The 23,624-nt window shown below is 46.1% G+C and overlaps 1 protein-coding gene across 7 annotated transcripts in view; it reads left to right on the top strand.

Annotated features, from left to right (window-relative positions):
* Positions 1–21,154, top strand: part of dlc1 (DLC1 Rho GTPase activating protein) — a 65,103-nt gene extending 43,949 nt beyond the window's left edge. For 4 of the 7 annotated variants that reach the window (XM_040185622.2, XM_040185624.2, XM_040185626.2 and 1 more), the window contains 13 exons: positions 5,771–5,842; positions 7,541–7,622; positions 8,739–8,802; positions 10,719–12,484; positions 13,157–13,336; positions 14,825–14,984; positions 15,517–15,724; positions 16,133–16,349; positions 16,699–16,813; positions 17,720–17,935; positions 18,828–19,045; positions 19,172–19,345; positions 19,471–21,154. In XM_040185622.2, coding sequence (XP_040041556.2) covers positions 5,771–5,842; positions 7,541–7,622; positions 8,739–8,802; positions 10,719–12,484; positions 13,157–13,336; positions 14,825–14,984; positions 15,517–15,724; positions 16,133–16,349; positions 16,699–16,813; positions 17,720–17,935; positions 18,828–19,045; positions 19,172–19,345; positions 19,471–19,570 — 3,572 coding nt within the window. In that variant the 3' untranslated portion in view covers positions 19,571–21,154. Of the gene's footprint in view, positions 1–5,770; positions 5,843–7,525; positions 7,623–8,738; positions 8,803–10,718; positions 12,485–13,156; positions 13,337–14,824; positions 14,985–15,516; positions 15,725–16,132; positions 16,350–16,698; positions 16,814–17,719; positions 17,936–18,827; positions 19,046–19,171; positions 19,346–19,470 lie in introns of all 7 variants that reach the window. The other 3 variants (XM_040185621.2, XM_040185623.2, XM_040185625.2) reach the window with 1 other exon arrangement.
* Positions 21,155–23,624: the final 2,470 nt, after the last annotated feature.

The following is a 23,624-nucleotide window of genomic DNA, read 5'->3' as shown; positions in this document are numbered from 1 at the left end:
TTAATATTTTTTTATTTATTTATTTTTAATTTAAAAGTTTTATTTGAAGGGGTTTCCTGTTCTATCCGGGAGATGTTGAACTATGGCTGGTCGCGGTATTTCCGAAATCTCCTGTGCGGTTATTTTTAGTAACAATTAGTGTTGCTTCAAGGTTTGACTCTAAGTGAATCGGTCTTTAAGTCGTCTTTTCGGCGCAGCGCTGCGGGCTGTCAGATAAGAAATCTCCCCCGCGTCTCCGGCGGCCCCGCAAAAAAAAGAAGAAAAAAAGGCTTCTTTTTAGAAAGTAGAAAAAGACGCACATGGGAGCTTCCAGCCCAACAAAGTGCTTGGTTTAAATTCCGCCTGGATAAAGAAAGCTTGACCAGTGTCGTGGACCAGAATGCGTCTCTTGAGATGGTCAGAAGTTGTGATACCCCTGTCATCTCAGGGCCTCCAGTTGGTTTAACTGCCAGTTGCCTTTTGCCCTGACTGCCGACCTTTTGTCGAACATGGGTAGGGGGATATGATGTGGATGTGTAAGAATAAATACCCCTTTCAACCCCGTCGGACACCCAGCCGCGATGATGATGATGATGATGATGATGATCGGTGAATGAACACCACCTTCAAGAACTGCTCATGTAGAGAGTGTGAAACAAATGCACATTGCTTCTACACGCTTTACAGAGCAGAAAGAGTAGCCACCGCTGTAATTCTGTCTATCGGGGATGGATAGTTTTGTTGGTGGGCGAGCAAACGTAGGAAACTCACTTGACTGCACGTGGGACAGGAAGTGAGCTGGGGCCTTATCTGAAAGATTTACATCCATCTGGCTCCCTGGTTCTTCGTGTCCTGTTTTTCTGGCTGTTGAGGGTACCGGGCTGCGCCTGGGATCTGATTATGAATGGATATCTATCAAGGGGGGGGGGGGGGGGGAGGCAGGTAGGCTGTCATCTGGTTGTGGAAATGCGATGAATATGCCTGGTCACCTGATCCCACAGCAAGGGCCCTCTGTGTGAGCATAAATCTGTCATCGGCGAGCACAGGGGACTCTGCTATGATCCATCTGGGCCAGCTGCGTGCTTGCATCCGTGCCTGTCCATGTAACTGGAAAGGACCATTGGTGGTAGCCTCATTTTCCCCGTGTGTGTGTGTGCGTGTGTGTGTGTGTGTGTTTGTGTCAGCAGGGCATAGCCTGAGGCCCGCCAGATGGTGATAGTCCCTCCATCGTCTCACTTAGCTTACAGCCAGACCTTCTCAGCAAACACCAGCTGTCCCAGCCGTGGAATCACAAAACATGATACCCATTGGGAAGAAAATCTGTAGTTGCCCGTCATTGCATTCCAGTAGAATACTGGGGGGATTTTACATCCAGTTGTGCTGGTGCCATCGTGCAGATGCAAGCTGCTGTACTCAAAAGTGTCGGATCGTGAATCAATCAGAAACATTATCTCCATGCCCAAGGACACATGAAGAGTTGTCCTTGTCCCTGTTAAAGTAAAGAACAAACATTGGCAGCATCCAGGCTCCTGGCTTTTGCTTGTTCTAGATTACAGTTGAGCCACAGAGTCTAGCCTGGTTTATCACATCACCTGTCCAGACCCACTTTGCAGCTCCTTCAGAAAGGAGACACTCAGACCTGGAGTTGATAGGGAACCTCTCTTCTGCCTTTTGGTTTGGTTCACAGCCGGCACTTTGAGACCCAGCGATGATGGGGGGGGGTAATTCCAGATAAGCCACCTCAATTCACAACTGTTTTTAAGTCAAGCATTCTTCTTTATCTGCCAACTTCAAAGCCTCCAGCAGTGGCAACTGCATTGAGACTCTTGACCTCCAGTTTGCCGTGTCAGTAGCATAACCTTCGAGGTGGGGAACAGCATCCTTTTGCTTGCTAGATCCTGACAAACTCCCTGAGGAGCTGAGTGTTCAGCCTCGGCCAAACCAGATCCCCCCTCCTGCAATGGAGGGAAACTTTGGCCGGCAATTGTGAGAATTTCCTGTCACAGGAAAAAGGAGAGAGGGAGAAGAGGCGAGCAGAATTGAAAGGAGCGAATAGAGCAGAGGAGACGATAGTGCGAGTGTAGAAAACTAAATGAAAGACTATGATGGATCATTTTAGAAGTAGATACAGCTTGGCAGTGTGGGTGAACGTTAACCTTAAGCCTGGCGACTCAACGGTCCGTCTTTGGCCAAATACAGTAGAAAAGCCCCTTGAAATGTCGAAATGTCGCATTGCTTTTATTAATGTTATTTTGTCGCCCGACGATCGCTTTAAACTTTGTTCCTCGATTGGAAACAGTGTTTCTCACCGCGTTGTTTCACTCTTTCCCATTAGCCAGAGACCTCAGTTACCTCAGGAGGTTTGTCTGCATTTCAGTCCACGGAGGGATACATTTAGCTTAAAACGTCAGCGATTGTAACACTTATTTATTTTATTATTTTGTATGAGGCCAGTTCATTTCAAGCCACGTTTCCATCTGTCTCTCTGTCCCACCTAACGGACGTGCTTTAGACATCCTGTGTGGCCTCCCTCAGCAGCAACAGAGGTTCTGCTCCGCGCTCAGAATCGCATATTCACCCATCCAGCCGTTAGTCTGTCCGTGTGCAAGCCCAACAGGCCGGAATGAATGGATGATCCGACACGAGAAAGATTTGGTCTAGCAGGCTACTTTTTGCTGTCGGGAAGAGGGATGTTGTTCATACCTTGTGTTGTCTCATCTAGCTCATAGCCCAGAAGTCACTGGGGTCGAAATGACAAAAGGTTCAAAGTTCTTAGGTTTCTGCATTAACTTTCATCCCATACGGCTGTTACAACACAGGGAACTAATGTGAATCTCAACGTGCAAAGAAATGTTTTGTGCCGTTGTAGATTAGTTTGCAGGTGAATTGATCATCTCAGGACCGTATTTCTGCTGGATCCTTTATCTTTAACTGTTGTACTTCAGCCAACATGGCCCACGTAGACCAAATATCACCATCACTACCGTTATCAAGCCCGTGTACTTTGGTTTTCTATTAGAGGGTAACTCAGCGTGATGTTAAGCGCCTGCTGTAAGACGCACACTTGTCCAGTGGGGCTTTGTAGCTGTCGTTAGCCACGGGTACGTTTGTGAAGCACACACAATCCCCGGAGCCGTTGTTTGTCTTGGCTGCCTCCCCGCCTATTATCTGGCCGGGAACAAACGAAGGCAGGGCCTTACAGCCGGGTGGTCGGCGGCCACTGCAGCGCCGCGCGGCTCTCTTCCTGTAAGGGAAGCAGGAAGAGGAAGTGAGGTAGTTCCCCGGGCAAGGGCTAGGGAGTTGGGATTGACAGTGAGCGAAGACAAAAAAATAAAACACCCCAATGAATCTCTATTTATGGAATAGAACTGCATGTAAAAGAGTTGGGTTGGTGCTGGATTGTTACACTTTTGTGAGCCGTAGATATTCTCGTAAAACTCTTTTATGGATTTGTGGAACTATATATATATATATATCTGTATTGAATCCACCCATGTTTGGCTCTATTGTTAGTCTGTTTGTGCCAAATGCACTATGCCCCCGGCCACTTCCTGCAGCCAAACAAAAGATAGAAAAATATTCTTGCTTCACTCTGTGAATGAAGAGCGGCGAGAAATATTATTCAGTTTTGTCCAGGGAATACGGTTGCCTTTAAGTCCACATTATGTCACCCTAAAGTAGATTTGACACACATTCTAGCCCACTGGGGTGTGTCACTGGATAGCTTCTCCCCAAAGATACCTGATGGATCCCATAGCCCTCTTTCTGGGGGTGGAAAGCAAACTATGTGTTTGTATGTCTAATTTACATTTCAATAGCTTTACTGTCTTTTGAGTGGTTTGTCTTTAAACATGAGGTCTGTCTTTGCAAACACACACACACACAGGCTTTGCATGCGCACACAGTCACGCGCGCACACACACACACACATAGATGTGCAAGCGGACAGAACACTATCTAGCTCAGTGCTTTCAAGAATGTTGGGATAATTACCCGTTAGTTCACTGCTCTCCAAAAATACTAGGCGTAAAACACACACACACACCGCTTTGGAGAATTTCACATCCACAAGCAACATTTCAGCTCCTTTGCCAAAAAAAAAATATGTGTTAATGTTTTGTTTGACTCTGGGGCGCGTGACGGTGTCACTGTGGTTTCTTCATGGAGCGTCGGCCCCTGCAGTGGCAAAGGGGAGACCCTGTTTTGGTCGTGTCACACCTTGTTGTTAGTGGGTTTGTCTGCCGTCTAGGCTTGTTGTTGGTATGTAAATGCTTGTATACGGTCGAGAGGAGACCCTTTGACGCAGCGGTCTTCTTCTGACCCGTCTGTCTCTCTGTCTGGCAGTACTTCATGGTTACCCTTCATTTGTCCACATCAAGTCAATTCCAACGTGTCAATGTCTTAACTTGAGTGGCACATATCTTCATACTGTCTGTGTAATTTTATAACGAATACGAAATACCTTAAATTTCTCTTGGGCACAATCTGTTCTCCTTTTATACTCCAGTTCTTAAGTAAAAAAAAAAAATCCAACAACAATCCCTGAGTGTAACCTTGAAATGAGGTGCAACCGCTGGTATGTCAAAGATAAAATAAACTGCCCTTCATCTCTCTACCGTTAGTTACTTTTAGCTCAGGCCCGCTCACCTAAATATAGCACTCCTTGTACAAGTGTAAAGTACATAATGTCTAAATGCAAGGATTGTAGAATGAGAAATGGAAATGTTTCAGCTCCCCTGCCAGAATTCCGGACTTCACACACACTTCCCTCATTTGTAACAGGATTAATAAGTATTTAGCTTTCATGTTTTGCAGTCATTCTGTATGCTGTCCCTCTCATCTATGGTTTATCCTTGTCCTTTCCTGCCTTTGTTCCACGGGTTTTGTTTTGCCCACAGTGGCGCTACATTTGTACTTGCTGTCATTCAACTAAAGAGGCCAATGTTAAGTTAGATCCTTAAGGCCTGATGACATGTTTCTTTGTGTCTTCCTTCCTACAAACTGCTGCCCGTGGGGGTGATGGAGCTGTTGAGTTTGTCCAGCCATTTGGCATATGACTACTAAAGGGCTTTCACGGATAATTGGGGGACATCACATGGCTCCACTAACACAGGGGACCTCAACATTCAGTTGGTATTTAGCACATCTGCCCCAAATGTTACACCTTGTGTTTAAAGGGATTTATGGAGTGTCTCTGGCAGTGGTGGAGAAGCACAGTGAACATGTTTGACTTTAGTAATGGCATTGATGGTGACTTGAGAAACATGCACCTGATACGTATACGTAAAACCTTTGGTGGATGCATCTTTGCCAACGAAAGTCTGTGCAGGTATTTGTCACTGTGATGACAAGCACGGCAATAATAGGACGTTCTATGTAAAATCAAACCCAGCAAATGAACAATGCATTTGTCACATAGGAAAATAATCCTAAAAGACGTTTTCTGTTGAAGACCACTGTGTGAACAGCAATAACCACTGCCGTACCTGCATAAGAAGCTTAAGTGGCACACACTTGGCGTGTTAGGGGGGTGGGGGGGTTCAACACAATTTGCACGAAAGATGCATTGAGCTCAAGCTTTGGAAGCATGTGAGAGAGCGAGTGACCGAGTGTGAGATAGCTAATAAGGTCAAGGGGTTCACATTTGGTAAGCCGCTGGCGTGTCGGAGTTCCAGAGTTTTGTCCTTATGCAATGTTAAAATAATGTTTTATTTTCACTTTTTAGTTTTGTAGGAGACACTTCAATACTAACATGCTTTTGCTTTCTCTTCTCTTATTTTCTCCTCCGCAGAGATCGAAGCCAAAGAGGCCTGTACCTGGCTCTGGGCAGCAGGGTTCCCACAGTACGCCCAGCTTTACGAAGGTAAGGAGCTCTCCGAGACTTTGTGGCCATAACGGCGGTACGGCCTTGTGCTGAGATTAAAAATCCACTGTTATGCTGCCAATCGTGACATAATCTGTGAGATCGTTTTGCTTTGGTGTCATGTGAGTTTTCTGTTATTACCACAGCGATGCATGCAGGCTGAATAAAAGCCAGTGAGGTAGATGCGCAGTTAGTGACTAAAACGTGTCGTTGTATTATGCGTAGCTGATCATGTTGAACACCTTTGATGTTTTTTCAGGTAAATTAGAATAGTAGTGGTACCTTGTTAGGCTGTGATCACACACCTTACAATTACAGCTCAGGATTTTTTAGCTCTTATAAAAGGCGTCTCCATGTCAAGCACACAAAAACACGCACACTGTGTTTGCGTACATGATTTATTCCCGGTGCTTTAATGTCTTTCTGCAGGAAAAGCTGCATATACCATTGCATACTATATATAGCAAACATTAACCATTATGTAATAATCTAACCTATAAAGTAGGACCAAAGGTCTTTCTTACCTTTGCTAAGCAAAAAGTTACTCATACAATGACACGTGGTTGAGAAAGAATGTTTTGCCCGACCCTTGAGTTTCAAATACACACTCTCAAATACAGCAAACATTCTTTACACTCCATATAGCTACTCCAGCTTTATTACGGCATGCCACGAACATACCAGTTGCCCTTATGTAACTGCAGGACGATGACAGCCGGACCAAGCTTCCATTGTCAACGGATCACTGCTCGCTGCCACTTAACCGTGAAAAGTTTCCGATGTGAACGGAAAGCTCATTGTGTTTCTGCACAGGTGATGAGCCCGTTTTTTATACATAGACAAAGAGCAACACAAAAGCGCAAACCCCCATCAATCACTGTGCGGAATTTAAACCGTCTACGGTTCGCCTCAACACCCTGAGGAATCTGTGCCGATGCATGACACATTTTTCCTTGCCCTGTATCCGTCGGACCATCTCTATTGTGCGTGCTGTCAGGACTATCGCCCCGCTAAAGATGAGCAGCCTGATAGGCCTCATTCAGTACAGTAGGCCAAAGGTGCTGGCCTCCCTTGAGCTGTCCCTTTTTTTTTCTTATTGGACCCCCCCGGGGGGGGGTTTAGATGCGCGTATCCCGTTTTGGGTTGGGTCGAGGCATTCCAGAAAATCGGAAACCGGGTAAATCCTTTCGTCCATCCAGCCATCCATCCTTGTGCCCGACCGCTTTAATATTCCGACCTTAACTGTTAACCGTCACTAATGCATCGACTCAGTGAGTAAGTGATCCCGTTAATGAGGCAGACTCGGGAGATGGAAGGACAAGGAGAAAAGGAAGTGGGACCTCTGTGCAGCAGTGGAGTACCTATTGTCATTCTTCAATCAATCCCCTGTTCTCTCCCTCTGTGCTCCACATCCCCCCTGCCTGCCGGGCCTGAAAGCTGCAGCTGTGTTTGTTTGGTCAGCTAAGACGCGACTTCCTCTTTCTGGCTTTTCATCGGGGCTGTATGGGGGTAGAAGGTGGGACGGAAGGCCCTGGTGGGTGTTTGAGTGGGTGGGTGGGTCTTTGCGACGCCAGGGGGTTGTGTCTTTATATATATGTGTATATATATATATATATATATTTTTTTTTTTTTTACTGAACTCATTGATCCAATCAGCGGCAGGAAGATGCCCACACTAATCAGACCGTCTGTTCTTAGATGCCCAGTTTCCCATCGACATCTCTTCAGTCACCAGAGACCATGACTTCCTCGAGCGGGACGCTATTGAGGCTCTCTGCAGGTGAGATGCAACCTTCCATGCGTCTTTTCTCTTTTCTTTTGATGTTATGCGCCCCTCTTCTTATGCTTTCTCTTCTTCAAGCTCTTGCTTCCCCCCCCTCCCTGAATTAAACCATGAGGGCATGACTTCAAAAGGAGGCATGCTTTAGAAAGTTGCAGATGAGATGAAAGGAGGACATGATAAGCACTTTGGAGTCATGCAATGCACATTTTCCTATCGCCATTTGGGTCTCAATGTCCATATCTCATTCTCACATTGTTATCTCCTTCCTGCGGCAGTGACTATCAACCTCAAGCATTCCGTATCATGCTTGCAAGCACATGTCTCTGGATGCTACGGTCACGCAGCGTTCACTGCATTCAGTCTTTTCATGCTTTAGGAAAACATAGCACACTGCTTGACTTGCTACCGACAACTGGAGACGAAGTACTCTGAAAGCTTTGTCTGATGTTTGGTCTTCAAAACATCTTAGTTAGTGTGAGAAAAGGCTAAATGCCCATGAGTGTCATTGTTGAGGACTGGGTTTGCATCCTAAGCTAATGGCTCTTCAATGGAGTCGACTCCTTCGTCAGATTCAGACTCTTCAGTAATGAACCACAGCAGGTGTCCCTCCATACATCTGGAAGCTATCACCTCAATGTCCCCTGCCATGGCAGCCTTTCACCCGTCCGCCCCCCCGACCCCCCCCGCCCTCTCCCCTCGACACCGACTATCCCCCTGTTCTCGTACCTTCATCTCTCCATTGTTACATGATCTGCTCCTACAGCTCTCGCTCAGCTTCTCCAGGTGGCTAGGGGGGGATAAGCTTTCTGTCCCCTCCCCGGGTTTTTCGTCACCACTCCGGCAGATTTCATTCTCTCTCGCTCTCTTTCTCCCACTCCCCCCCCCTCCATGTGGAGATTATCCTTCAGCAGCTCATTAGCCGGCCCGGGGTGCACCTAAAATCCCCTTCTGTCTTTCCCTTCACCTCTTCTGTTTTTTCGCCCGTGTTTCATCGTTTCATTCCATCATACATCCTCCTGTTGGCGAGAGGTTTGTGTTTCAGGAAAACTCCAGCAGCTGGAATATTTCAAAGCCAATTTTAAACTTAGCCAACGTGTTTTGTGTTTTTCGCAGGAGACTGAACACACTGAACAAGTGCGCTCTGATGAGACTGGAGATATCGCCGCAAAGAAAGCGAGTAAGTGAACGTGCACACTTTAGCTCCACTCCTTTCCGAAAAAGCCCCCAACCACAACTGCATTCCCTCACCTCAACCATCGGTTCACTCTTGGCCACAGGGCACAGCTGTCTTTTTCTCTCATCTTCTTTAATGAGAAGGCACCTGTTGGCTTTATTTCTATATCAAGTGGGCTGTGAGCACCCTAAGGGGAAGGAGGATAGCGTTAATGTTTAAATGGAGGGGTTGAATTCCCCAAAACCTCCCCCCACTAAATGGATCCTTTCTCAAATTCTTCTGGCTGATCATGAAAAAGGTTTGTATGTTGCTTTTGTTTCAAACTTGCAGAACTGTGATCACACCTAAATGCCATTTAATGAGCCCAATCTGTTCGGTTCTTAAGTAGCTTTTAAGATTTTACTCCATAAAACTTAGATTTTGCTTTCAAGGAAACGGGGCTCTTGGAAGGAAGTAGGATAATGGTGTGACTATCCCAGTTTAAGACCATGTGAGATCTCCTCACTGACTTGCGCTGTATACTGCTCCCTTTTTATACTAATTGACCCTTAATTCCCAAACTGCCTTGAGTGGTTCATAGTAGCATCCTTGTTCTGTGTGCAGTGGTATTCTGTGTCACCTTTTATTTCAGGAGTCAACAAGAGTAGAGGTGTCCCCCCTCCTCCTTAGAAAGCTTAGGAATGCACTGATCTCCTCGTGTCTCAACATTCCCTCCATCTTAAATCTCAAATCTGTGTTTGTACTTTCTGGTTTAATCTTTCTATCAGTTGATATCACAGGTTAACAGCAGATTTAAATAGATGAGTTGATTGTAATAATACGTTTTCATTCCGCAGATTCCTTGTGACGTTTAAAGTGCCAACCCTTACAGTGAATGCTTGGGTTGTTTGATGTTGTGAGGATAAGATATCCCGTTGATAACTGGTAGACGTACTATTGGTCAACCACTGACAATCTCTATGCAGCAACCGCACATTCCAGCTAACATAGCTTAGGAAAGGAAAGCCACATTGGAATGAAAATGTCATGAAAGTCTCCGTTCTCTCTTTAAATCCTGAACTTGAGTTAAAACATATGATTAAAAGCACATAGTTAATGAGACCTGGATGTGGAGCCCTCGTGAGCTGTGAAAAATGAATGCAGCATGGATTTTCTGCATTATTCTATTTTTAAACTGGAGTTTTTCTGTTCAGAACTGCAAAGAAATGTTTTTATTATTGAATTAAAAAAGTCACTTGCTCAATGAATCTTTTGGGGATTATGTAGCTGTGGCTTTAGAAAGGTAACAAGGAAGAGGCTAAATTGTGACGCATGGTTTGGTTTTATGAGCTCCTTTGGAAAATCCCAGTTTAGCTTGTGTGTACAACAGTCAGTGTTTTAAAATCGAGTGGAAATCTCTGTCATAGATCATAGACCATCCGCGTATCAGTGACGCTTTCTCTGCGTATGCACAGACAGAGAGCATAAAGACTGTAGGGGGGAACGACCCCAGTCTGGCCGTCTGCATTGTGAGCGATGGGGGTCATAGTGGAATTTCCTGAGCTCCCTCCAGGCCCAGAGATAGATTAACCAAACTGGGGGAGGTGTGCGCATTGTGAAGAAAAGGTGCATGTGCAATGGTCACTTTTTGTCTTTTGTATTGTGAATGTCCGTGTTTTCAGGAAGTGACAAAATCCTGTTTACTGCGTGGCGATAAATATCTGCCCAACCACAGCACGTCCGTTTAAAAACCAATGCAAGCAATGTGCAAATGCAACCACTGCAAAATCATTTCCCGAAGTCCAACAGGTTTCCTGGACCGATGTGAGGAATGTTTGAAAAAGAAATGGAAAACACCGCTCTGCATGATGTTCTATAATGGTCTCTATCTTCCTCCCTTTTCTCGCTCATTTCTTTCTCCCTCCTTCTCCTAAATCCAGAGCGAGGACTCCGATGAGGACGAGCCGTGTGCCATCAGCGGCCGCTGGACCTTCCAGAGGGACAGCAAGCGCTGGTCCCGCATGGATGAGCTGGAGGTTTTTTCCTCACTGCCTGCAGATGCCGCGCCGCCCCCATTCCCCAAGGACCATCCGTCCCAGAAGAGCAAGCTCGCCCTGCGCGAGGCCAACAGTTCAGAGAGCATGCTGACAGACCTCAGCGAGCTGCCTGAAGTGGGCTCTATCCACAGCAGCGGCAGCAGAGGGAGAGGAGGAGGAGAGGAGGAGCAGGAGAAGAGCCACGCCGCTGCCCTGGCAAACGAAGCCGGGGCCGCCGGGGCAACGCGCGCCAGCTCCGTGGCTAGCATGTGTTCGTCCTCGGGCACCGGCGGGTCGGGATGCGTTAATGAGGACTCGCTGTCGGACGGGATGCCCCCGTCGCCCCTGGAGACGCTCGGGCAGTTCACCTTCGACGTGAAAACGGCAACGGGAGGCCCGGGGGGAAGTCTGGACAGAGAAGACGGCGGCAGCAAAAGCACACGCTCGAGAGCCAAGAGCTTCCTCAAGAGGATGGAGAGCCTGCGGCTGCGCAGCGGCACCTCGTCCAAGAGAAAGAAGAAGGGCAGCGCCAGTGGGGGGAAGATAGAAATCAGTGGTCCTGTCATCAAGGAGGGTCTAGATGATGACAAGCTGCGGAGGCTCAACTGTGTGGACATCTCCAGCATCAACCTCAACCAGAACCTCAATCACCACCGCATTCCCGCTCAGACAATGACGCTCAACCGCAATCGCTCCGTCTCCTATTCCACTCAGACCAGCAACGGCAGCACTGGGAGCACTGGGAGCAGCCATTCCGAAGCCAGCAGCGGGAGTGCGGTGAGCACGCCGAGCCCGGTGACCCGCGCTCGCAGTCACAGCATAGCGGCGGGCTCCAGCAAAAGGGGAGGGATGTATTTGGAGGGTTTCGATCCTTTCAGCGTTCCCCAACACGCTTCGGATGGCCTGCTGACGACCCCGCCCAAATCTGCCCCGCCCATCCCCTGCCAAGCCGGCAAAGGGATGACGGTCGATGAGCAGAACCGCAGGAACAACCGCGCCGCTCGAGACGACATTAGACGAGCAGCAGCAGCAGCAGCAGCAGAAGAAGAAGGAGAGGAGGAGGAGGTGGGAGAGGACGGCACGATCTTCTTCTTCTTACCCGAAGGTCACAAGCCCGGAACCTTCCCCACAGCCCTGCAGGACGGGAGTTCACGCACCAGCAACGGGAATGACAACGGGAACTCTGTGATCCTCAGAGGGCGGCAAAGCAGTCGGCAGCGCCAGTGCTCCTCGGGCTCCGTGGACAGTCGGCTCAGCTTTTATGACAACGTGCCCTACGCTGAGAGGGAGGAAGGTGCAGAGGAGGAGGAGGAGGAGGAGGAGGAGGAGGAGGGGGGGGATGAACACAAACTGGAGCAAGTGCTGCAACACGTCAGCGGCCTGCAGCGGTTCGTTAACGCCTGGTCAGAGGCTGTGGCCGGCGAAGAAGAAGAAGAAGAGGAGGAGGAGGAGGAGGAGGACGACGATGACGAAGAGGAGGAGGAGGGAGACTCTGACTCAGCGCTGGACTCGGCCTCGCCGTGCCCGTCGTCTCCCCTGCAGAACCGGCTGGAGGAGACAGAGAACGGGAGTGACCAAGACAGCACGGGAAACCCGCTGGGAGAGGGAGAGGAAGGGATGAGAGAGAGGAGGGATTCTGGTGTCGGGGCGTCTCTAACCAGAACCAGCAGGTCAGTAAAGCTGCATTAATACTGTCGTCCTACCATCAAGGGGTCAGTTTACAAATATAGGCTACTTTTGAGATATGGCTCTTAGCCTGGGGACTCCCGATATTCCGGAGGTGAGCCAGTCTGAACACCTTTTCCCAATGGGACTATTTCTTCTGTTGTAATAAAATTCTTTTAGCTTTTTGGGTGGACTGATCCTCCCAGAGAAAACTATAATTCTAACCAACAGGCCCGTACTTTGCGTCTTCTTATAAAGCTCTTGCCAAACGCGATCTATATGCACGAAAAGCTCATGGACAACAAAGCAATAGAAAGACTAACACATAGAGAGTGACGGCAGTGGATAAACAGGGGGACACTCTGAGACTTCTCTCCTTACGTAATGCCGCTGGATGCTCTGGAATGCTGTTGGTCTCCACGGGGACTGCTGCTGTCCCTTTAGGAATCCACTGGCAAAATTACATTCGGGGGGGACGTGCGAGGTTTTTCTTTGTTGATGTGTACATAAATCCACCCAATCCCCCGATCTGATCACTTGGCACATAAAACCTGCCTGTGTGTGGCTTTGTGTTGTTTTCTCAGTTTATGGGTACACAAAAGCATGACGCATCTCCAAAGAGTAAAAGTGGTCAATTTGAGCTCTCTCCTTCTCTTCTTCCTTCTCACTTCCTCCAGACCGCAGAAACTCCGTTGGCCGAGCTTCCAGAATTCCCACCGGCCGAGTTTGGCCTCAGCCCAGCTCCAGATCAGCTGCCAGTCTGTCCTACAGATGAATCTGCTTCAGAAGTTCTCTCTGCTGCAGCTCACTGCTCTGCTGGAAAGACACACCCCGACAAACAAACATGGCTTCAGCTGGTGAGTCGACTGGAGGGAACATGAAGCGTTTGTTTAAGGGACACGGGAAATAAATAGCAGAGGAGGATTTTATATTGGGGTTGTTTGACACCCACACAGATCATTTAAAGCGGGTTTAGAATGTGGAAGGTATTCTGCGTCGGGGCTAATTAATTCTTTGTAAAGTGATGCCCATACATTTATGCATTCAGACCATCCATCCATCCAACTGCTGACCCTCGGTCCCAGCGCGCTCCCAATCCCCTCTGTCTGCAGGTCGCCGCGTAGTGTGGTGACGGCTGTCCGCAGAGATTGGGTTTCACATTCTTTTCCCAGGCCCATAATTGCTGGGAAGGGGCGTACATTGTCTTTTTCTCAACGGGGCAATCATGGCAGTTTGCACGTTTGGTGTTACAAGAGCTGGGGGCCGGAAAGCAAGTTTCTTGACACTTATTCCTCCAAAACTACCTTCTGCATCAGGGCGTTGGCTTCAGGCCACTTGATTAGCCGATGGCACCTCATTTCCCTGTTAATTAATGTTTTCAATACTAGTTTTTTCACCTTTTCTTTCCACATGGACATTCTTTTCAGTCCCAACATACATTACAGGAGATGTGTGAATTCACGTTACTGAGAACCACATTTATTATTTGACTTTTCTCCGTAACTACAAAAATAAACACATTTATTTTCTTGTGATTTCGGCTTTCCATTTTTCTTCCACCCGAGGCCTTCCCCGGACCGGAATACAAGGCTACGTGAGCATCTTATGACAGGCTGTGGCTCAATGGAAGACAGAGGCCACTTGTTGCCCTGCTGGAGGCCCACGCATATTCAGAATTCCGAGCCGAGATCATAATTTGCTCTTTTTCCATTTCTTTCCTCCATAACCGTGGTTCTTGGAGTCTTGTGATGGCTGCTTTTACAAAGCCAAGCTTGTCCCGAGTCACACTAGTGTCTCTCTGCTAAACACACTCGTACCCATGCAGATGGACACACAGGCATATCTGTGGGGGCATTCTCTTGTGTGCGTGTTTCAACTCTTGGGTTTGTGGTTATGGACTTAGTGTTCACTTACTACACTCACACACACACACACACACACACACAGTAACAAACCAAGACAGACACTTTGTGGGGATGTGGGAACCTCCCCTTTTTGACTCCCGTCTGTACATCCGACTCCCCGTCCCCGTTCTCCCCTCACCCTCTTCATCCACCTCTCGTAAAACCGCAGACAGGTTCCGGCGGCCGCTTGGTATCCTTATTGCACTCACATAAAACACACACTTTGTGGTAGCTACGTTTTTTTTTTCCTGCAGTGATTATGTCTGCGTATCCATCTTGAGTCGAAATGTTGTTGCGTTAGTTTAGTGTTTCTTTTATTAGCATCGCTGTTAAAAAGTAGGCGAGTAAATATGACGGCATGTCTCTGCATTGAGAAATCCTTTTACCACTGCGTTGCTAAAGTGAACTAAACAGAGTTTTCTTTTCTTGTGCGTGTTGCAGGGCCGTGCCAAAGTTTATGAAACGCATCAAGGTTCGGGACTACAAAGACAGGAATGTTTTCGGTGTTCCACTCCAAGTCATCGTCCAGCGAAGCGGCCAGCCCCTCCCTCAGGGGATTCAGCAGGCCATGCGCTACTTACGCAACCAGTGCCTTGATCAGGTAACATTGAGTATACAAAACAACACACATACTGTGTATGGACACGCGTGTAGTTTCACTGTGTGAATACAGCTTAATTATAAGGTTCATATAAGGTGATAATGACAAATATATAATACATTTTTTACCGGCCACTCTTTCTTAAAGAACATATTTTGACAGGTTTGTCGTGTGTGTGTGTGTGTGTGTGTGTGTGTGTGTGTGTGTGTGTGTGTGTGTGTGTGTGTGTGTGTGTGCACGTACATTCACAAAGGAAAGAGCGAGCGAGTGAGGAGAGAATTTACAATACCAACTTCGTATGTGCTTTGAGCACATCAATCACTTAAGATGCACCTCAATGATAGGAAAACTGTACTGGTGCTTATACTGAGATTAATAAGGGATCAACAGTTCAAAGCGGACGTATGGGGTTTCCATGAATATATATATATATATATATATATATATATATATATATATATATATATATATATATTCATATATATGTATTTGGTGTAACTCTTTCTCCCTTTGTCCCCCTCTTTTTTTGCAGGTGGGGCTTTTCAGGAAATCGGGCGTTAAATCTCGTATTCAAGCTCTTCGTCTGATGAACGAGGCGAGCGGCGTAGACGGGGGAGGCGTCAACTACGAGGGCCAATCGGCGTACGACGTCGCAGACATGCTGAAGCAATATTTCAGAGATTTACCAGAACCCCTGCTCACCAGCAAGCTCTCTGAGACCTTCCTGCAGATTTATCAGTGTAAGAAAACAGACGCGTTCACGTGTAATATAAACAAAATCTTGCCAAGACATTAAATGCCTTTAGTTCACATACACACAGTGCACGTTGGAATAAACAACACGGTTTTGTTTTAGAGCTGAAGATGAAATTGCGAAACCGTGAGAAAAGGAAAAACAAACAAGACGAGTGCAGGAAATACCTGTGGAATGATGTGATGTCTTGGATTGGTTCATCCTTCTTTCACTCACTGTCACGTGAAAGTTCTATGATTGACACGGCTGCTTTAAGAACGTTTACCAAAGGGGGAAAAAAAGCATAAAAAAACACACACACACATGTCCTGACCAAGCGGACACAAAAATAGCATTACGGGAGTTATTAGTCGCCACAGTATTAAATACGAACCACGGCTCTCTTCCTCTCCAGACATGCCTAAAGAGCTCCGTCTGCAGGCGGCCCGTGCCGCCGTGGTGCTGCTGCCCGACGAGAACCGCGAGGCGCTGCGGACTCTGCTGTGTCTGCTGAGCGACGTGACGGCCAGCGTGTCCGAGAACCAGATGACGCCCACCAACCTGGCTGTCTGTCTGGCCCCGTCCCTCTTCCACCTCAACACCTTGCGTCGCAAGGAGAGCTCCTCGCCAAGGTGCTTGACCTCCACACCACCGTAATTAGCTCATTTGGATTAGAAGCTTAGATAATATCAGGTGGTCAATTCACCCGAGAGCAGGATATTGTAGATGGAGGAGAGAGAAAAAAAGAGATGCACTTTACAGGGGGGTAGGCGAGAGAGAGAGTGGAAATAGAAAGGTTACTTAAATATCTGTACCTAATTAAAAAACACCTACTTTGGTTCACCTTTAGCTAGAGGCGGATTCATCCAATGTAAAGCTCCCACTCTTCACTCTCCTACCCCAGTACCGTGACAATGGATGCCGGTCCTAATCTCGTCGTCCTATTTTCTCCCCCCCCCCCACCCCTCCCCCCGGTCAAAGGGTGATGAACAGGAAGCAGACACTGGGAAAGCCGGACCAGAGAGACCTGAATGAGAACCTGGCTGCCACTCACGGCCTAGCACACATGATCCAAGAGTGCAGCAAGCTCTTCCGGGTATGTATTTTTTAATTGACGAATTTACATGGGAACCGTAAAATGAATTCAGAATGGCTTACTGCGGTATCAATGAGTTAAGTTGATTCAAGTAATTTTATTTGCACAAGCAATGTCTTTTTTTATTATATTATTAAGACACATAAAGGGATTGTGCCTTCCAAACGGCCCTGTTCTGTATGACGGGACTTAACTTGATAACTTACACCAAACTCAAGCATATGTTAAAGCTTCTTAACCCCATACAAACCGACCCAATCCAGTTTGGTTCTGTGTATAAGCAAACCAAGCAGAATAAACAAACAGGAAATAATCAGAAAACTAAACAATTGCTAATTCAATTTCAATCCCATTCAGGCGAAACGGTCCCCGCCCGGTGCCATCTTCTCTGACATGCTACAGTAAATGCTAAGAGCCCACATACAGCGGGTCATTAGTCCTAGTTTGATTAGATTGCCTCCTGGCTTACTGTCACTGGTCACATCAAGCAACAAATAAACTGAATTTACTCCCAAATTACTTTCTTTTAATTAGATAAAAAGGAGGATGACCTATGAAATCATTTGACTGTCATTTGTTTTCCATCGCAACAAACATTTTCTTATCTAATTAAAATCCTTTTCTTAGACTTTGATATCATGGTTATTAAATTAAACCTGAAAGATCCCTCAAACATAAGGACAGAGAGAAAAATGATGATGGTGAGCGAGGCAAACAAGGAGATGAAAACAGGATGTGGTGTATTTACATCCTTAATGCAAGCTACGCTTAATATAGTTTCCCATTATTTAAGGGGGAATGTCAACACATGTTTGGCCATCATGCATCCTAGCTGCACGGGGCCTCCAGAAACCACATGCAAAGGCCGGTCCCGACTCTCATAGTCCTCCTCCTCCTTTCACGCAGATCCCAGAGGAGATGAATCGCTGCAGAAACTCCTACGTGGAGCAGGCGCTGCTGCCTGGGCGCTTGGAAGACCTCACAGGCGAGGACGCCGTACAGGGGGGTTACAGGGCCTACCTGAAGGACAGCCTAGACGCCCTCCTCAAAGACGCCAAGGACAAGTTCAAAGGTTACGACAGCTGCTCCACACCTGAGCACGCCGAACTTTCCTGCAAGAAGGTAAGGCCCCTTGTTTGTTCATCAACTCTCTCTGGTTCATTTTTTAGGGAGGAAAACATTGTCCTTTTCTGGTCCATCTTTGTGTTTGAGGGTGATGATTATAATGTAGACGGAGGATTATTCCCTGGGAGAGAAACGGATCATCAGTCAATCTGCCTTTAGCGTGTCAAGAAGCCGCCATCCATGAAGCGCACAGATATCTGTGTTTCCCGTCATCTCCTTTCCTCTTTGTCTCTGACAGATGGTTTTTCCCTTTTCCCAAACATTGAGTGGAAAACCCGCAGTTAGCGTTTCCTGTATAAAAACACATCCGTGTGAAACTGACCCGGCCCTCAGCGCCTCATTCCCATCACGGGGGTTTGACTCTATTCCAGAATGACATCACACAAACATGCACAACCTCGCAAGTTCTCCCAAGCTTACATTTCCGGTGTCTAGTGTGCAAGGGCCCTGTGTGAGTTGATCTCGTCTCCAGAGTCACAAGGCGCAGAGTGTTGTTTACCGTCTGATAGCCCGAGAGAAGCAGCTGACTTGGCTCGCAGGCGTTGGGAGCTTTTAAGACACTGCCTGACTGTTGTGCATGAAATAATGGCTGGAACAGCACTTCCAATCTCTGTAAATACGACTAATATGATTAGAAAAGCTTCCAAACCCTCGCATGACGCACTTGAAGTTTGATTAAAAAATAGCTAATTTCAAGTATTCATGTGAACGTAATTATTGGCCAGGCCTGCCGTCGAGCATCCAGGGTCATTCATTCTCTTTGCTCATTTTCTTTCATCTTTCTGCCGTCACCTGTCTCTCTTTTTAAAAGATGCAGCAGAATAATTATAAGTGAATAAAAGAAAGCTGGTTAAGCTGTTGGGTCACACGTTTGCACGCGTTTCTCCAGGTTCATGACGGCTTTCCACTGCGGCTGTGGAAGGTGACCGTGGAGGTGCCTGCGAGTCCTGAGGAGGTCCTGACGCGATTGCTGCGGGAGCAGGGCTACTGGGACGAGGACCTGCTCGAGAGCCGGGTGGTGGAGACCCTGGATGAGAGGACGGAGGTCTACCAGTACGTCAGGAATACCATGGCTCCACATCCCACCAGAGACCACCTGGTGCTCAGGTAGACATTTCCCTCCGCTTGCTCCCAATCTCTCTCTCTCTCTCTCGCTTTTATTCGATGATCTGCTCTGATTTAATGTTGTTGTTTTTTTTTTTAATCAAAACGTATCATTACTCTCCCTGCCAGAACATGGGTAACGGACCTGCCCAAGGGAGCGTGCGCACTTGTGTGTAGATCTGTGGACCATGAGGGCGCACGCGTTGTAGGCGTTCGGACCAACGTACTGACCTCCCGCTACTTCATCGAGCCCTGTGGAAGCAACAAATCCAGACTGACGCATATTTCCAGGAACGACTGCAGGTGAGAGCCTGACTGACTGACAGGGTCAAGGACGGATTTTGGGGGATTAGATTTGATTGTAGTTATTTGTTTATTCAATAGTTTTAAGTTGGTTCTTACATCATGTCTTCTTTTTTTTCTCCCAGGGGTCGTTTCCCAGAGTGGTACAATAAACTATATGGACAGCTGTGTGCGGCGGAGGTGGCGCGGATACGGGACTCCTTCAACGTGCCCATGGACAAATGAGAAAGTCATCTGGGGAGCAGCGGACTCGGCGGTCATACTTTGGATCCTACAGAGGAATCAAAATGACTCATTTTATCCGTGAGCAAGATTGGGTCCAAGCCTCTGAACCATCAGATTTTAAGGACAGATCCTAGATTGAAGGACTTTTTTGCTTTCATTGTGTTCCAATAGACTGACGTTATCGTTTAAGAACTGTTCTGTTTGGGCGCTCGGTGTGCTGCCAGGAGGACTTGTGACACAAACACTTACCCGGGCCAAAAGACACGATGTTGATGATACAGGATGTGATCCAAAGGGTGCTATAGCTTCTGAGAAGCAAGGGTGTATGTGTGCGCGTGTGTGTATTTGTGTGTACGTGTACATGTACATGAGTGTTCAATGGTTATTAGATACATATTCCTCGCATTGTTTTTTTTTTTTCCAGTAGCAGCATAATGTGTACATACATTATTCTCTTCACAGTGGTGGTGTGTGTCCGTCTCGTGTTACCCCTCCGCATTGTTGTGTTACAGCACGGCACAAGAGGAACAGCAGACCACAGTGCGACTATTTGATTGATGAATCCGTGGGTGAATAAAGATGTGATTTTGCAGGTAATACAGTATAGAGTATAAAGCAGAGTGTCCTAGTGAGGTGACTGGGGGGGAAGGGGCGGCTGATGGCAGGGTTTAGGGGTTTCACGAAAGGAAGGCAAAGACAGATGAGAATCGGTGGCTGGCACACCAATAAGAGGAAGGGAACGATCCAAGAAACGGAAACTAATTTACAAGATCACACCAACAAAGCTAGAATTTAATGCCAACAGATCTACATTAATGGACCAAATCTGAAAGAGCTTAAACAAGTAGCTTTACAAAATACAGCTTTTTCTTCATTATTAAAAGGTTAGTGTTGTTAAGAGCACATGTTGTTGTTGTTGTTGTTGTTTAAGGCAGGGCATCACTTGTATAGATTTTTTTTTAATAAGACTAATTTTGATTTCACCATCATTTTGGTGTCCATGAAAACAGAAAAAAAGACAATGCACTGTTCTAACTTGCAGCAGAAACCTCCGGCGAGTCCTAAAGATGAGAAGTGAGCAGAGAAAAATGGTCCTTTTATAAAGGGGGAGATATTACAGGTTTTACTGTAAAGAAGAGGGCCAATTGAATGTTTGTGTGATTTCAAAGGAAGGAAAACGATATTTGTGTAAGCTTCAGCATCTCTGTGCTGTCGTGTCAGTGTTTTAAAGGAAGACATTTGGGTCCTCGTAACCTTCTTCATTCATAACACTCATGCTTCAATCTGAGGGCGCGCATATTTCGTGTTGAGTTGTATGATTCATTGTTAAGCCATTGTTCATATCGTAAATGTTCGTACCTTTAGCTGTGTCTCTGCCAAATAATAACGCATGAAAATTACAGTTAATTTAAAACATATGTATTTATACCTCAGATATGTGTTTGTTTTGTATCATACCATTTTATTTTATTGTAAATGTTAAGCTTTGTGTTACAGAAATGAACAAATGTTTTATCTTTTTTATTAATATTATTTCTGTACAGGTTAATCAAAGTGCACTATTAAATGTATTAAAATAAGAAATGATTTATTTGTCATTTGTATACACAACATTTTGCTCCGGGTGTCAACATTTACTGAAATCCCGAGTAAATCTAACTGGATTTTCCTCATCCACATCTGTCTGTGTCTATCCTTCACTCCAGTGATCCTACGGTTGAGCTGCATGCATGGGGCTATCAACAGGCTTCTCACATGCTGATCTCATGCGTTGTCTTGCTTCTTGCATAACAATTGAATATAACAGAAGACAATGGAGTTTGTCGTACCACAGCTGGCTCGGTCTGGACCCGACGGATTCAACAATTAGGGGTGCAGTCATGCAGCAAAGACGAGATCCAACAGCTCAGAGTGGAGGTTCATGTTGTTTTTAAATCACTTGACAAAATGAGAAACCTTTTGTATGATCTATAAACCCTGTTCCGTGTAATTATATAACTCAGGTTTCTCTTTCTGTTGAGAATAAACCCTCCATGGACTCAGGAACCACACATTAGCAAAAAACTCATGAAACATTAAACCACACGTGTGCATCTTGTCATCGTGAATATGTTTCTTGCTAGGAACACAAGCGCTTTTGGGGGATTATGCAGAGCCAGATAAGTGTGTGTGTGTGTGTGTGTGTGCTTCCAGTTTGTCATCCATTTATCAAAAATGCTGTACTAATTGTGCAACTTTTGGTCTGAAGGTAATTGCTGGATCCATATCAGGAGCAATTTTTGACAATGAAGGATCTCTCCTCCTTTTTTTCTCTTGAACCAATAAATGTTCTGCATAACTGATGCATTGTTTAAAACAATGTGAATGGTGCATCAAGAATGAAAGAGAACAGCAACCAACTGCAAGGAGAGGATATAAACTTATCAAATACTGCAAACAGTTATCAAATTTTTCTGCTTCTACTTGCACATGTTCATTATTCTTCCTTGCATATGTATGAACCACCAGTGACATCCTGCTTAATATCACATTATAGCGTTCAAACCCGCCTTTCTGGCCATGGTTTGCATGTCATCTCTGGGACTGGGTGGGTTCTATCTGGGGACTCTGTCTTCCTCCCACAGTCTCAAAGCAGGCAGGTTTGTTTGTTGGTGATTTTAAATTGTGGGCAAGTGGGTCAGTGTGTGAGTGAAGGGTGGTCCATCTCCATGTCGGCCCGTCCAGGCTGTACCACTTCACTCGCCCAATGCCAGCTGGGATTGAGTCTAACACAAGGGGTCTCCAACTCCAAATCACCGTTGAAAGTTGTTTTAAAGATCAACACTGTCCTCTGGTGGTCGTTTGGATTCATGTGACCCTCATCAAGCGCATCATGTTGTGTACGTTCTGAGAGTCCGTCAGGGCATACGAATGCGACAGCACTTTACTGCAACATATCACCACAACCACATAAAAAACTATCATTTCATACTTTTTACTCTCTAATTTGAACATCTTCCAGGTTCTTACGTCATAAAATCACAGGTAATTTGAATTTACGTTTTTCCAGTTTTTTTGTGAAATGTTCTTATGAATAAACGCATTAATGGACCATGTTCCATTTTAAACCCTCAATGTTTCTGTCTAAATGTGAAATGACAATATGTTTACCTACATTTATTTCTCCATGCTTTCACTGCATATCCCCTTTTTACGGTCACATTTGAATGACTTGTGGGTAATCCCCTTAGGCAATGGTGACTGACGGAAAGGCTTCATAAGGGCCTCACAACGTCTGCTGGTGGGCCCTCAAACTCCTGCCGGTGTGTCAGCTGAAGTGCGCCTCAAATTCTGTGAGTACTTCGGGGTGAAGATTGGGATTGGGACCAAGTGATGGAGGAAAAGCAGCCAAACTGGACCCCTGGTTATACATTTATGGGCCACTTTCAGCACTATAGGGCAGGATTCCCTCTACAGTTTAAAAATCAGCATCTGGTCCTGTCCTGTTCGGCCTACTATGAACCCAAATACATTATGCAAAGCCTGTCTAACCGTTGTGGCACAAAATACATTATTAAATAGGCGGATGAGCACTGCAGGAATAAATGTCTTTTTTCTGCTTTACCTCACAAGACTAAATAGTTTCCACCCTGATTTAAGCTTAAAATGTAATGCAAAGAAATCACATTCGTGAATTTGACTTATATTTGATCATCAAGAAGACATCTGTAGGCTTATTTCATTTATTTTTTGTTATTTCATTTTTTGTGTCAACTACAAAAACCTGCAGGCACATCAAAAAACGAAACACTTTTGAGCACATTACGGTACACAAGGGAACACTAGGCTACTCTAGTAGTATAGGACTATCTATCTTTGCAAAACATGTATTACTAATCACCACAAATACAACATTTGATACACCAACTTTGAAACTTTGATTCACAAAGGGGTCCAGCCGTGTGTTACATTGTATTTTTTCCGCTTTCTATTCAGGCAAAATGTGCTCTCTCAAACAGCGCATGCACATCATTCATAGTTAAAGTGAATTCCTTAATAATAAGTGCAATAAAGA

This window comes from Gasterosteus aculeatus, chromosome 9 (genome assembly GCF_964276395.1).
Source record: "Gasterosteus aculeatus chromosome 9, fGasAcu3.hap1.1, whole genome shotgun sequence".
Taxonomy (NCBI): Eukaryota; Metazoa; Chordata; class Actinopteri; order Perciformes; family Gasterosteidae; genus Gasterosteus; species Gasterosteus aculeatus.
The sequence above is the reverse complement of the archived record's forward strand: the minus strand, read 5'-3'. Positions and strand labels throughout refer to the sequence as shown.